The sequence below is a fragment of the Monopterus albus genome, unplaced genomic scaffold, assembly GCF_001952655.1.
Source record: "Monopterus albus unplaced genomic scaffold, M_albus_1.0 scaffold3.1, whole genome shotgun sequence".
Classification (NCBI taxonomy): Eukaryota; Metazoa; Chordata; class Actinopteri; order Synbranchiformes; family Synbranchidae; genus Monopterus; species Monopterus albus.
In genome coordinates, this window is record NW_018127883.1 from 1,308,578 (window position 1) to 1,323,769 (window position 15,192).

At 40.2% G+C, this 15,192-nt stretch overlaps 2 protein-coding genes across 4 annotated transcripts in view; both read left to right on the forward strand.

Moving 5' to 3' along the window:
- Positions 1-11,462, forward strand: part of adam12b (ADAM metallopeptidase domain 12b) — a 72,194-nt gene extending 60,732 nt beyond the window's left edge. For 2 of the 3 annotated variants that reach the window (XM_020604391.1, XM_020604405.1), the window contains exons 18-23: positions 518-626; positions 965-1,151; positions 2,229-2,337; positions 3,964-4,215; positions 8,655-8,830; positions 9,785-11,462. In XM_020604391.1, coding sequence (XP_020460047.1) covers positions 518-626; positions 965-1,151; positions 2,229-2,337; positions 3,964-4,215; positions 8,655-8,830; positions 9,785-9,836 — 885 coding nt within the window. In that variant the 3' untranslated portion in view covers positions 9,837-11,462. The remainder of the gene's footprint in view (positions 1-517; positions 627-964; positions 1,152-2,228; positions 2,338-3,963; positions 4,216-8,654; positions 8,831-9,784) is intronic. The other variant, XM_020604397.1, reaches the window with a different exon arrangement.
- The window catches only part of dhx32b (DEAH (Asp-Glu-Ala-His) box polypeptide 32b), a 6,993-nt gene continuing 2,851 nt past the window's right edge, over positions 11,051-15,192 (forward strand). The window contains 8 exon segments of the mRNA XM_020600617.1: positions 11,051-11,116; positions 12,842-12,928; positions 12,931-13,038; positions 13,195-13,388; positions 13,955-14,345; positions 14,401-14,538; positions 14,627-14,635; positions 15,000-15,080. Coding sequence (XP_020456273.1) covers positions 11,051-11,116; positions 12,842-12,928; positions 12,931-13,038; positions 13,195-13,388; positions 13,955-14,345; positions 14,401-14,538; positions 14,627-14,635; positions 15,000-15,080 — 1,074 coding nt within the window.

Here is a 15,192-nt window from a genome sequence, read left to right on the forward strand (position 1 = left end):
GTTAAAACTCCTCCAAATCAAACCTCTCTCTGAGCCCCCAAGGCCTCTTAACCCCATCACCCAGTATCCATGGCCTGGAGGCAGGGAAAGCACTTGACTGTATGTCTGTGCTGAATGTAAATCCCCCACAGCTGCACCCCAACTCCTCCTCCAACTGACAGCTGGACTGTGTTACCTCACCAGGGAAAACTTCCTGGATCAGACTTCTGCACTGGAAATCTGATGCTTTACAGGATGGATACTCCATTGTACATGTTTTATCTATTATCACACACATTTGCACTTCTGCACGGACACACCCATATGCACAGTCAGTGTTCTCTTATCTTGAAATTAACTTAGACAAACTGAACCACAGTTTATTTATAAAAATAATCCATTTCACTTTATGCTTATTTATGAATAAAGCCTTTTGTGGAGTGTAGTGCATCATTTGTACTATATCTGGAGTTTAGCTGGTAGGATTGTGAATGCTGACGTATCAGTGGAATATACAGAAAAACTTGCTTGTTTGCAGGTGTGCAACAACAAGAAGAACTGCCACTGTGAAGCGCATTGGGCCCCTCCGTTCTGTGAGAAAGCTGGCTTTGGTGGGAGCATCGACAGTGGGCCAATCAGACTGGCAGGTAGTGAGGATGATTTCATTTCTCTCCTCACTCATGTAGACAGAGGAACAACAGCACTAAGCAAAAACAAGCTGCAGCAGCTGCACCCTGTACATTACTTTTTTTGTATTACTAGATTGATGCATGGTTTGGACTGGAGTACAACTTTTTAGAACTCCCTTTTCACCCAGTCACACAATACACTGTGCAGTCTGTAGGCTTAAAAGACAAAGAATAAATGTTTGTACTTAGTGAAGAACAGAAATGAACAGAGAAATGTGATTCACAAATTATTCTACTGAAGGTTGCCCGACTGTAACGGCCTTTGCGTTATGTCCTGTCATTGTTCTGTGCTGTAGATGTGCGCGTGTGTGTATTAATGTGCGTGTTGTCATATATGGCATCAGCCGACAGCATGGTCATTACTGTGGCAACAATGGTTACCCTGCTTGGCCTTCTGGTAGCCTCTATAATCATCTTTTTGAAGAGGAAGACTCTGGTGCGCCTCCTCTTCACCAACAAGAAAAGCACCTTGGAGAAACTCAGGTGACGTGTCTCTACACAAAGCAGAACAGAAAACCAGTTTGACAAAGTTTGATTTTGGCACGGTGACATTTTTGACATTTTGTAAGGCTGTTTAGACGGCAGCAAAAAAAAAACTATTGGTTTAACATCAAGTAAAGGGGAATATTATTATTTCGTGTACCTGGGCAGCTGTGCAAACATTTGGCAAACTAATTAAATGCTTGTTTTTTTGTGTAGAGAAAAGATTTTTCTTGTCCTGTCAGCCAGTTTGAGTGCAAACATTTCTTAACTTCCAAATGTGCAGTTTGTCTTATAGGATTGATTTATGATGCAAATATGAATAAAGCATCACCCTAGCACCACGTTTTTAAATGGTAACACTTGGATTTAAAGGTCCATAATTTCCTAACTGATATTTCTTTAATGACTTTCAAGATATAAGATATAAAGGAAAATAGAGATTGTGTTCAGTTTGTACACTTTCAGCTGTGACCAGTCAGGAATGTAATCGGTTTCCAGTATTAAACCATAAGAAGCAAATATTTTTCAAGGAAATTAATCTTTCCCCAATAATTAGTAGCAAATTACAAAGGACTTTTTAAGAAACCTCTTTGAAAGTCATTGGGAAATTACAGACAGAAAATAAAGCTTTACCAAAAACTGCTGTCACTCCCTCACTTAATCATATTTAGTTTTTAACAGGTTTTAATTCATGGTCAAAGTATTATTTCTGGGGATTATTATACCTGGCTAAAATAGAAAGAATCAAAGTTATAGAAAAAAATCATTTAGATAAAATGGCCGGTTGGCTCCATCAGGACTGTGCTGGAATGTGTGATAATATTGGATTGGCAGTGATCTGGCAACATAAACCACACACCAGTGGTCTTCACATTTTGACTAAAATGTTAAACTCTGGTCAGCGCACAGACATGCATTGCTTGAAGTCAGGAATTAAAGCAAGGACAAAGACACAAATACATAAATCTGCTAACAAATTTCTTTCAACTTGAGCAGAAAATAGTGTTCTCACGTGAAATCCCCTCACCTCACAAAATGGTTTTTCAAGGCTTTTAAGTAGTTCTGTCGTGTTCCTAGATCTGTGGAGGCCAACAGGCGACCCAGCCCCATCAAGACTCAGTCCACCTACAGGCCCACACCTCAACGCAAACCTCCACCCAGCCCCTCTGGAGCAGGCATTTATAAGGTGATGTAGTCTTTCCTGCATCTGTCACACACCTTGGCAAATGTGTGTAAAGTGCATTCATACACACCTATTTACTGAAAGATTTATTTTGTGTGCTCATTATGTCACAGGCCAGTTGATTTGATTTCTTCTGTAATAATACAGCCCTTCACTAATCTGCAGCCTAGCTTTGGTTTAGAGTTGCTGTGCTTCCAGGCTTGTTGACAAAACAAGTAATCAATCGGGTAATCAGTTCAGCATCATTATATCTCTCTTGAAAAAAAATATCAATCACGGTGCTATTGTTGATGGCAGAGAAACTTGAACTGAAAGATTGCTCCATTGAAATGAGACTCTGGATGTTATTTGAACTCCCATTTGTAATAAAAGGGTAATTTTTCTGAGATGGGAGTCGAGTTGATTGATTCAGACTGAGGAAGAAAATAGGTTTTGATTTGTTTGTTAGAAATGATGAGCACAAAGGAGGATAATTTATTCATGTATGACAAGCCAAAGGTACATGCATTTATGTGCATGAGTGTGTTTATGTGGATTCAATCCATGTTTGCACTGGCCTGTGTATAAAAGTCATATCTAATATCATGATAGATTTTAAAATTTTATCTTTAGTTGTGTATTGTCCACCAGAGAAAACGAGACGGTCCATTCTAATTACCGACCCTCTCAGCCGCTTGCTGATGTCCAGATGTCACTAAGCATCACAGCAGTTTTATTTGAATACATCTGCATTGTGTGTGTGTGTGTGTGTGTGTGTGTGTGTGTGTGTGTGTGTGTGTGTGTGTGCGTGTGTGTGTGTGTTTGTTTCCAGCAGCCAAATCCTTTCTGGCCATTTTAGGTGTTATTGGTTCGTTCAGAAGCGGAGGGGTAACAGCTGGTTAGGACATGTGGTCAGATTCTGGCATTTACAATTTCAATGTCATGTCTTATAATGTTATTTTCCAGTTTAATCACCGACTGACATCAGCCTTTTCACACTAATGAGAGTTTTATGACTAAAGTGGAATTGTACTTTTTATGCCTGAACATCATCATAATATCTCAAGTTAAAGTTTTTCAGTAATTAATAACCAAGGCAAGAGGTGAATGTGTGATTATTTTTGTGATCATTTGTTTGATTATTTTTTTCAAGTAATATTTTAAATGTTTTAATCAGGAAAATCTGTTGTTTTTTTTATTATTATTATTAAAAGAGACTCCACTTAAGAAGCATCAGGGTCAAAAAAGGCTAACAAGTGTGTTTGGATTCACTTGGGTATGTGAAGACCTGTGACAAAGGCCTGTACACTCCTGCCATCAGAGGTGACTCATCCATCCATCGATTTACATCCACTGGATCCTGGTGGCAAGGTGCTCAGACATCCCTTGCCCCAGCAACAGCCTCCAGCTTTCCTGGGGAACCTCAAGGGGTTCCCAGGCTAGATGAGATGTATACTTCCTCCAGTGTAATCAGGTTTTACCCCGGGGCGGAGGTGGTGGAGGTGTTTGTGTAGGACAGGGCACAGTGCAAACCAGGCAGCAGACAAGGTCGGGGACCTGGACGTGCCGATCCCTGGCATTAGACCGAGGGGCAGATGATACGTAACTGATGGAATTACTGAAAACAGCTTTCTTTCCTCCTCTTTTCAGCCATCTTTCCTGAGTGCGGAGCCTCTTCTCCCTCCGCACAACTTCCACTCTCACAGCCTGTGCAAACTGCCCCTCTACCAGCCCCTGCACATCAGCCAGCCCATACCAGTGTCGCTGAATGTGGGCCAGCCCATCCTGCCTCTTCTCCCAGCCCACCACAGGGTCCTGCCCGCCCACACGTCTCTCTCACCACCTCGGGCGCCACCTTTTCTCAGTCTGCCTCTCGAGCAGTCATCGTACAGAGTAGACCAGGTTTGCTTGCAAAAATGTTAACAAATGCTTTTATAAAAAAATTCTTTCTGGTTATACTGTCAGACTTGGATCACTATATGTTGGCTTATTCTGCAAAGTTTGCAGTTTTTTTCTTAGGCATAAATTGTTTTGTAATAGTTTACAGTGGAACTTGCCCTTTATAGTATATGGCATAGCCCATTAATATTTTAACACACATTATTCCTGGCCATAAATGCAAATACATGCCACAGATTCCTACATTGACTTTCTACTGCTTATCAATGCATTTGCAATAAAGTGTGAAAATAAACATGCTGAGATTTTAAGCTTGCTTGAAATAGGTCACAGTGTCAAAGTTACATTCTCACTGACATGTAATGATTCCTTGAGGGTGTGTTTAAAGGACACTCTGACATCTGACATTTGAGTCAGCTCCTATAAAAACATTGTAATTAGACCAAGTTGTTGAAAAACAATCTCGCTCTTCTGGAGGTTTCTGTCATTTCACATGAACTTCCTCAGCAGTTGAAGTTTGTCCATAAATTATGGAACTGTAGATGTTTAAATTTGAATTTTTCTCATAACTAAAGATTTCTCATCCATGTCACTTTAACTTGAGTTTCGAAATACATTCATGACCTTGTAAACAGTCGCTGACAAAACAATCTCTCCACGAGTTCTAATGTTGACAGCTGCTGCTTTCAAGCTCAAAGACATATGTTATCTGGAAATCAGAGCTGTGAAATAAATGACAAACAAGGATTTGATCATTTCTCAGATGTGACAGTTTCCTTGGGCACACAGATGGAGAGTTTTCAAATGGGTCCTGGCTCACGTTGCATTACTACATGACAGTAATGTAACGTGAACAATACATAAAGCAGAAAATATGTTTACTGTGATAAATTACCTATGTCAAGCAAAGTTTAAGTCTGTGATTTTCACACTGTATTGAACAAAAACCATGGAACGTAGCAAATCAATCAGAAAACCCAGGTGCTCTACACTAATGTGAATTAGATGCAAATTGTGGTTAATGGTGTAAAACCCATACAGCCATATGTGTGGTCATTTTTAAAGTGCTGGATACTGGGATTCACTGCATGTCTGCATTGCACCTGGCTTGCTTGCCCACATATCGACAGCAAAATGAAATCTCTCTCCCTCCCTGTGACCTAACTCCTGAGCAAGGTGCTGCTTTTTGCTGAGCCAACAGTATCGGATGCAGTGGAGAGAGTAAATCCATCTGTTTGCTACAATAGTGGATACAAAACCTGATCGTTTCATATGCCAGCACGGCAATGGGAGTTGTGCTGGATGCTGGCACTCTCTGGGCCACAGCAGGGCACACAGGCAGATGATTAGCTGTGAGATGTGACACTTTTTCTCTGTTAAAGAGTAGAACATTGTCCCAGGTGTGAAGCCAGAGTTTGAAGCACTTGGAGAAAGGCATGTAGTGTAACTTCTTATTCCCACAAGGTTAATCATTTAGGTGAGCATTGGATCCAGGATTTTTTTTTTTTTTAAAGGATTCTTCATCATTGTGGGTTAGTGACCAATTTCAGTATTTTTGCATCTAACTCTACAAATAGATTACAGCGCTTGGCAACAAATTGCAAGATAATATCAACATGAGATCTATCACATACCAATTTTTTTATCTTGACCCAAGTAATATTCTGGATGTGTGATGCAGAATGTTCAAATTATAGGGCTCATGGAAAGCTCAACAAATAATGTTATAGACTTGCAACTAAGATCAAATTCTAATTTGACATATCTTCACAAGTTACTGAGCTAGATCCAGAAGAAAATGGCCATTAATGAATTATGTTTTTTTAGAATAACTTTCAAATTACCAATGATATCAGTGTGATTCCAAATACAAGGGGTAGGTCTTCATGGTCAAGGAATCATATTGTGAAGGTCAAACGTTCATAAGAAAACTGCTTTTAGGTGTAATGGCCTGTATAGGGACAGTGATCCGCCTTGGCAGAGGTTTGCGGTCTCCGAGTGCTGTCTAGTTGTATTTGTACTTAACTGGCATCATATCCAGTTGTGGATAGTTTTATGGTGTCCTGCATATCACCATTGATCGCTATGGATGTGCACCGGCTGGAGATACACTTTAGCTCAATGCCTCTGTTTGCTTTATAAATGGGCTACTCGCTGGCCTGCCAAAACAATGAAACCCTGCTACCTGCCAATATATACTAGCTCATTTTACTGTAATGAAACAGATGGAGGGAGTAGAGATGGCACATGTAGGTCAGAAACAGAAGAAGAGATTCAGTTAAGATTTAATAACAGACAAGCAAGGACATACAGTGCATCAGTCCTTGAAGAGAAAGTGTATTACAAGATCGTTTTAATACTTGACATAACCTTCCCTGCTGTCTGTGCCAATATGTCTTATTGTACCAGACCTTTTTGCAGGCTATCCCATGCCTATGTGCCGACTGCACCCCATTAATGTCAAGGTGATTCCAGGGGAATCCTGCATTTATACGTGAAAAGAAAACAATATGAGAGCTGAGAATTTTCACAAACAGGTCTGAAGGAAAATTTTATGTTGGATACCTGTAGTGTCAATAAATGTGAAGTAAATAAGCTCTGATCCTGTTCAGGTGCTTTCTAAAGCAGACTGCAGCATCACACTGCTGAGGGGTGAAAATCATGCCTTTCCTGACGCCGTGTTTTCAGGAACTTTGAAAAATAGCTTTGTTTTTGGCCAGACATCCTCACATTTTTCCAGTTCCTCCGGTGGATTTTGAAAGGTGCTTGTAAGTCCAAGGCTCATACATCTTATTTAGGCCACAGAGGACAGTACAATCCTTCATTTTGAATTAAGATATGTGAACACCTCCAAGAATGCAGTTATAGTGTGAGGTTTTCTGCCAAGAGCGACATTAGAAAGCACATGGGTCCTGGATTATTCTTGCATTCCAAGCAGTGCATCTGTGCATTTACATCTTTGTTTTCCTCTGCGTATCTTTGAGAAACAGCCCAATTTTCTGTGTTTGTGGGGAGGGAAAACTAAACCACCTGTAATTTACACATTAGGAGATTGTCATCCTTAAAGTTCACAGTGGGTGGTACACTGTATCTGAAAGTCTGTCAAATCCTCCCTTAGTGTGTAAATCTTATTAGCCCTAAACAAGTAAAAACAGTGTCTACACGGGGCTGTAATGTAGATTCAGCATAAAACAGGCCTGCTGTGCTGTTAACACAGATCAATCATATTAAAGCATCATAACATTTCAAACTCTGTGGGGCATCTGAGGAGCTTTTGGGCTGTTGTCTGCAGAGAATTTAACTAATTTTGAGTTTGTAAAAACATTTATTCCTCAATAAAGTGGCTGGTGCTGTGCACCATAGTTAATGGAAACTATTTCATATAACATTATTATTATTTTAGTTTTAACCACTTTTACCAACTACCTGTAGGCATATAATATACTAAAGTGTAACTTGTGCTACGTATAAGGGAGTAGTACATTGGCTGTATTTCATAATCAGCAACAGTTAATCAGTATTTTGATAATCAGTAATACTTTACAATCGTTATTTACATACTGTATCTTTGGTTTTGGACTTTTGGCTGGATAAAACAAGCTATTTGAAGATGCCAGCTTTGGCTGTGGGAAGAACAGTGGTCCTTAGGTTGCTTTTTAGTCAGAATGTTGGTACCTGGGGCCCTAATCATTAAAACGTGTATTTGGATTGGGGTGTCTACAAACTTTTGCCATATACAGTAGTGAAGACGTGAAAAACACAACATACTATAATATGATAATCTATCCTTTTAGAGGTTATTTAGTTACCCAGGCATCTCCTTCATTGGGGGAAACTTTGCTCCTCTGGGTGACACAGCACTGAACACAGGTTTATAACTTTATACTGATGTGACAAACTCAGTTACATCTTGGCTGCATTCATGAATGTTTTAAACTTTTTAGCTCTTTGAGTCTTATCAATGTATAATGTGGCAAACCTTTTTTTTTTCTTCTTGGGGAACATATACTGTAGGCATACATGTGTGATGGTAGCCAGGCATCTGTAGGCAGATGTTTATTGCTGCCTCACCTCCTTGCTAGAGATTAGTAATACATGATGGCAACTCATTTGGATGACCTACACTCATGCAGCACTGCCACTGAGGTGGTGGAGGAGCAGAGGAAGTAAGGATTCATCTTATGTTAGCTGTGGGAATTCAGAGAAGATACTGGGAACACACTGCCCTCTAGTGAAATGTCTTCAAATATCTTCTGTGTGTCTAATCTATATTTAAAGATGATAAGCTATATTATCCAGGTTCCCATTCATCGTGTCTCAAGATGAGAGTAATGTGCTTTGTGGTGTTTTTTTTTTTCTTTCAAATGAGTCCGTTAGAAAATAGCATACAAGTAAACTGACCTGATGGACTGAAAAGTCAATTTCTTCTTCTTCTTCTTCAGGACTTTCAGAAGCCCAGTCCACCCCAGAGACCTCTACCTGCAGACCCACTAGGGAGGAGCTCTCGGCTGGGTCATAGTACCACAGCAGCAGGGGTCCACATCCTTGGAACTGGACCCATCCCCATACCTATCCCCACTGTGCCCAGACCTCCACCCACCATCCCTTTGCCCAGCAGGTCAGTGCAACACAACAGGGATCGTACATCCATAAAGCCCCTTTCACACACAGAATACATAATACTGCGGCTTCATCTGTCTGTTAAAGTCACAGGTTTAATGTATTTGTCCAGTACAAAATTGTTACAGCTTTATTCAGACATGAATCATGAGAGGATGTTTATGGAAAGGACCAAATTGCTTCCTCGATGTGGAAGGGAAGTAGAAGTGTTTTCTGTTCTGTCACAGGCTGAATCAGCAGTGACTTTCAACTTATTTTTTCACTGTTGGTTTACTCCACTTGGGAGTGCCGGTGTGATCATGACTGTGGTTATACAAGGGCTTTTTTTAAAACCTGTTTTGCTCCACATCACAAGGGGGAAATATTTTTAGCCTGATCTCAGAAAAACCCTTCATTTGCAGTGCTTGCTGGTTTATTAAATCAATGTTATTGTCTTTGTGTCATAGTTAAGTGACAGATTTAGTACACTGTTCTTCATCCTGTAAGGCAAACAAGACATTAAGTGCTAAATGGACTTGTATAGTGCTTTTCTATGCACTGAAGCACACTCAAAGTGCTTTATACTATTTGATCATTCACCCATTTGCACATACAAACATTCACACACTCATTCACCAGGAGCAACTTGGGGTTTAGAATCTTGCCCAGTGACACTTTGGCATGTGAACTGGAGAAGCCGAGGATCGAACTGCCAGCCCACTCTACATCTTGAGTTACAGCTGCCCCAGAATGTACATTTAATATCTGTGTTTAACATTGTGCTGCTGTAGCTTTTACATTATTATTGTTGACCATTAACGAGACCAGCATGTTAAATTGCCATCACATTAACAAGGAAAAAAAAAGGTGCATGTCTGAAAGGAGATTTTCTTGCATTAGAAAAACATGCACACTAACATTTTATTTTGACTCCTGAAATGACAATGTATTCATGCTTTTGTTTACATTTCAGACCTGTGCCGGTGTTGCCCTACAGACCACCAAAGGCTCATAAGGACTGCTGAGCTCTTTGACATCATGAACGAGTAGATCTTTTACCAACAGATGGAGACTTTCTTGATTTGCACTAATTGCCGAGACTGTAAGAGCTTTCGAACAGTTAAAAGTGTCACAGAGCTTCTAATGAAAGGGGCCTAACATCAGAACTCTGTGCTATGCCTCTAAAAGGTGCTTTGTTGTTGTCGCTCAGGTACCAATGAACTATTTATCTATTTAACTATTTAACTTTGATTTGACCAGTTTGTGCACAGAACACTCTGACCAAGAGTGATTTTCCCCATGGACAAGTTTAGAAGTTTGTCATATGCATTCTTTGTTGATTTTTATATACATTTTTTTTCCTCAAATGAAATGCTGAAATGTTTTTTAAAACCACTGAAGTTGCTTGAATGAAGCACAACTCGGCAAATACATGTTTTATGCTGTCATGGTGCTGAAAAATTGATATTCATCAAATCATTTTTCTTAAATAAAATGACAACAGCTTTAGGCTAGGCTCCATGATCCATATTGAAATAGTTGAACTCGTATTAAAGCCCCAGACTGTGGCATTATCCGATCAGCTCATTTTACAGTCTCACAGTCAGGCTTCTTTATTCCCTTATAAGTTCACTTTTGCAGTGAAGTACAAACAGGAAGGTACTTTTCACACATTTTAGACTGACACACTGCTCGGGGCATGTGTTGGATGCCCCACGTGTTCTCTGGATGTTGGCATACGCTGCAGAGGCCCAGATTTGACAGATTGTGTTCCAGAGAATTACAGCAACACCAAATACTCCCACATTAACTCTGGTGTTTGTATGTTTAACAGTAACGTTCACTTTGTCCTCAATTGTGCGAGCCAGGGAGAATGACTTCAGTGCTGCAAGCTTTCCAAGTCCTTCCTCAGCTGTGTCCAACATGATGTTTTCCCATATCTGTCCTGTGTTTTTTTTTTGTTTTGTTTTGGGTTTTTTTGCCTTGATAATATTCCATTTGGATTCTATTCATGCATTCATGGCATCATTTATTGGAATCAGAGCTTGGCGTTGTACTTTGAGTTAAGCGCTTTCCTTGATGTTATTTGTTGTCAAATTGCTGTTAAACAAGGGGGGAATTCAACTGTTAAATAGTTTATAGCACAGTTTTTTTTTCCTGTGTCAGTGTTCACTTTGGATCATGCGTTTTGTATTTGCAGTGTATCTAAATGCAGTGCTTTTCTTTTTATCAGTGCAGAATGATTGAGGTCAATGAAGCCCTGCATACTGCACCTGTGTACATTAAGTGTGCGGAAGTTGACAGAGTAACTGCTCCCTGGTGGAAATAATTTGTTATTGCCGTGTGGATTAGTCGTTAGTCGTTATGTTTATGCCATCTGTAAATCCTAAATGTACCATGTTTATTTGCATAACTGTAACAAAAGCCATTGTAAAGTGTAAATATTGTATGTCAATTATAATTTCTCTTCAGTTTTTTTTTTTTTGTTTGTTTCTTTTTACAAGAACTGTAATATAAGAACTGCTTTGAGACCACGGCCCTTTTTACATTGGATGGTGAAAACATGAATTGGAAATGTTCACTCTTAAGCTTTAGGCCAGAAACAAATGTTTCAGGACATCATTTAAACTGAGAGATTTTACTGGTGAAGTCAGAGCAAAATAAAAGTTCCTGAAGATTGTTTAAAAGTCATTTTTATTTCATTTTCACTATACTTAGCTTTAGAGAAACCAAACAAGATAAACCAGGACTCATGAGGAAAGGGATGTTCACCATATGATGAATATGAATAATTAATTGACACCATAATATCTGCTTTTATTTGGACATAGATGAACATGTATCACCTTCCTGTATTTAAAAAAAAACACAACACTTAGAACATTAATGCAAATGAGAAAAAAATGACTGACAAAAATACAGTAAGTGTGTCAAGATATAAGAATTTCTTGTCTCCTCTAATGGTTTAACACTGCCACCTGTCAGACAATACTGGTCATTACATCACTGAGGCACTTCCCTCTCTTCAGTTTTCTCTTTATCTTGGCTTAACGTGCTCCTCAAACCAAAGGATGAAGTTGCCCTTGAGTCCTGATTAAGGATCAGCTCCCCCAATGTTTGTTAACTTAGACCACTGGGAACAAATGCAAAACAGAAAAAAACCTTAATGTTGATGTAAACTAAACTTGAATTGTACTCATTTTGTTGCCCTTATCGAGCATTGTTGTCTCATTCACATGGAACCTCGACAAATTGTCCACTATGTGTGTGAACTCAGACACATACATAGTGCGTCTCTGAGTGCCCCTCTGTTACATACAGAGCTTGCAGTCAGGATATTGTCAGCATTTATCTTAAAATATCTCCAAGTATGAGTTTTTTTTTGTTTTGTTTTGTTTTGTTTTTTGGGGTTTAATTCTACAGGTGAAAAACTGGTTTGTAGGTGTAGCAACACTGTGGAGGAACAAACATTTGGGCTATCCTCTTAGTTTAACAGGTCTTCATTTTCTGCCACGTTTGTTGGTCCTCAGATGTAGAAATTAATTATCTCAGTCTGTCAACCACTGAGAAAATCTATTTCTAAATTACCTCATTAAACCATAGTTGATAAATAAATGTGTTTTACGCTATGTGGCCCCTGTGTGTGAGCCAGTTCTTATTGTAAACACCAGACCCCTCTGAATTTCTATCTATGTCTGTTCTGACACTACTCTTTGTGTGTGTGTGTGTGTGTGTGTCATCTGTTGATGAAGGCACTTCTATGGGATTAGTGGCCACATGGCAACACTGGGCTGGCCGCCTAGTGAGCCTTTCATTTGGCTTCACTTGCAGAGGCGGTCTGTGTGCTGTCCAACAGTTTACTGAGAGCTGGAGATTTCCAAACTTCATTCCTGTCGATCTGTAAATGAAGACTAAACTGGACAGACTGGGAGCTCTCTTGTGATGGCACAGGACGTTACCAGTTTAAGTGGAGAGGATCGCTTTGAGAGAAAATCCCCCTGTTGTTCAGACATAGAAGCTTTGAGTCAAGGAGACAGAGTATGGTGATATTTTGGAGCTTAATCGGTTTGATGGACTGCCTTATTCCTCCAGCTTTTACAAATTGCTGAAAGAAAGAAAGAAAAAAAGCTGCCAGTGTGGAAAGTAAAGTGTGAATTCATGGACACATTTACCAAAGGACAGTTTGTCATTGTCAGTGGCTCCGCTAAAACTGGGAGGAGTTCTCAAGTGAGTACTATGGTAACACTTGACACTTTAGGTTGTGTGGCCATGGGAAATATTGTATATTTCATTCATGCAGCAGCAGATTCAACCTTGTTACAGGGAGATATTCTTACTATCAGCTTCTGTGATGTAAACAACTTATCTCTTAATTTGAATCAGATTCCCCAGTGGTGTGCTGAATTCTGCCTGTCAGTCGAGTTCCAGCATGGCATGGTGGTTTGTACCCAGATTCATGAGCAGCAGGCGATAGATCTCGCTTTAAGAGTGGCTGTTGAAATGGATGTCAACATTGGCCATGAAGTTGGTTACAGCATCCCTTTGGAAACATGCTGCACTAATGACACAGTCCTCAGGTATGTTAAAACAGTATTCCCTACTTACACAGATGTAACCTCTGTTTCTCCTGCTGGGTTACAATAATGCATAGTCTTGACACACACAGCTAAATCACCCCGCCCTTCCTCATTCTCAAGAGAGAAGTGAACAAAAGGTTTGAGGGGGGCTCTTTTCAAGGGCTCTTCCACAGCTGCCTGGCTCCCCGTCCACCCATATGTCACACTGCCTCATGTGGGTCCCTCATAAGTCAGCTAGGGAACAAAGGAACTCAGCACATTAAGGGGAGGGAAACGAGATAAACAAGCAGCCAGTAGGTATGAAAGGATTAATTTCCCAGACTAATTATCAGAGTAAATTACACTAACAGGGGCAAGGCTGAAGTGTAGATAAAGTGCCTTTCATTAAGATGCCACTCTGAGGTGTGCTGAATGGATTTCCTGAACATGCTTTTCCACTGTTTCAGCCTAGAGACTTAAAATTAAAGAATCCTGAGGATTTATTTCAGGCTTTATGAATTTGAATACCATGTGTGTCAAGTACCTGTGTGTTTTAAACCCAAGCATCCTTTTATCACCCTCCACAGGTAATGCACAGATGGCACACTGCTGAGAGAGATGGTGTCAGACCCTTTGCTTGAGCGTTACGGTGTGGTAGTTGTGGACCAGACCAACCAGAGGACCTTAGCCACTGATGTGCTCCAGGGTCTGCTGAAGGAGATCGCACAACAGAGGCCAGAGCTCCATGTGGTCCTCCTGACAGCCATTGAGCCCACAAGCAAGCAGCTGGCCCACTTCTCTGGGTCAGCAGTGCCTGTGATCCATCTGGAGAGTCCAGGTGCAGGGGAGGTGGTGTTCAGCAGCACAGGTGACAGCTACTTCTGCTCTGCTCTCAGTCTGGTGCTGGAGATCCATCAGTCTGAAGAGGGAGGAGATGTGGTTGTATTTCTGGTGACAAGACCGGTAAAAAAAAAAAATAAATAAAAAAAATCCAGTCTTCCTCTAACAGTCTTCTTTGTTTACCCACTAACAGGAAATAGATCTGGCCCATGACATCCTGTGTCATGAGGGGTGCAGCTTACCCCCTGATTTGGGCGAGCTCCTGCCTGTGGCTGTGCAGCCTGGAAATCTACCAATCCTGGGGGAGGAGGACACAGGCCCAACCCGCAGAGTATTCAAATGAGGACCTCTTCTGGGCTGTTAGCTCAATAAGTTTTGTCATTGATGCCAGGCTTGAGAAAAGATGTGCAAGTTAATCCTTATTTTTTGTGAGTGATTAAATACCTCCTAAGCTTTTAATTCTTGAGGTCCAGGGTGTGCATCAAAACAATCAGCAAAACATGAACGCCTTTGTAGCTGTTTGAACAGCAAATAGTCACTAAAAGTAATATTTTAATGTATCTAACTTTATTACTTTATATATTCTTGGGTAGTTTAATCAGTAATAATACATTGTTTTATAAGTTAATCATACATTTTGTACGTCAAATCTTATTCTGCAAAGTGACCACTGACTATCACATAAATATGGTGAAGGAAAGGGTAAAATATTTGCCTCTGAAATGTAGAAAAAATATTAAGCAATTGAATAAATGTGCTTGGTTATATTCAACCACTGTGTTTCTATGGCAGGTTTACAACCCCAGGATCAGAACAAACTCTGTCACAATTCGACCAATGAGCACAGGTCAAGCCACGAGTCGCAGACAGCTGGTAGGTTCAACAGGTGAGGGGTTAAACCGTTCTGAAGCATGTTTGTTGATGTAAATCTTTGCCGAGTCCTTGCTGCTATCCTATCTAAAAAGAATCTTTCTGTCCAGTAGGC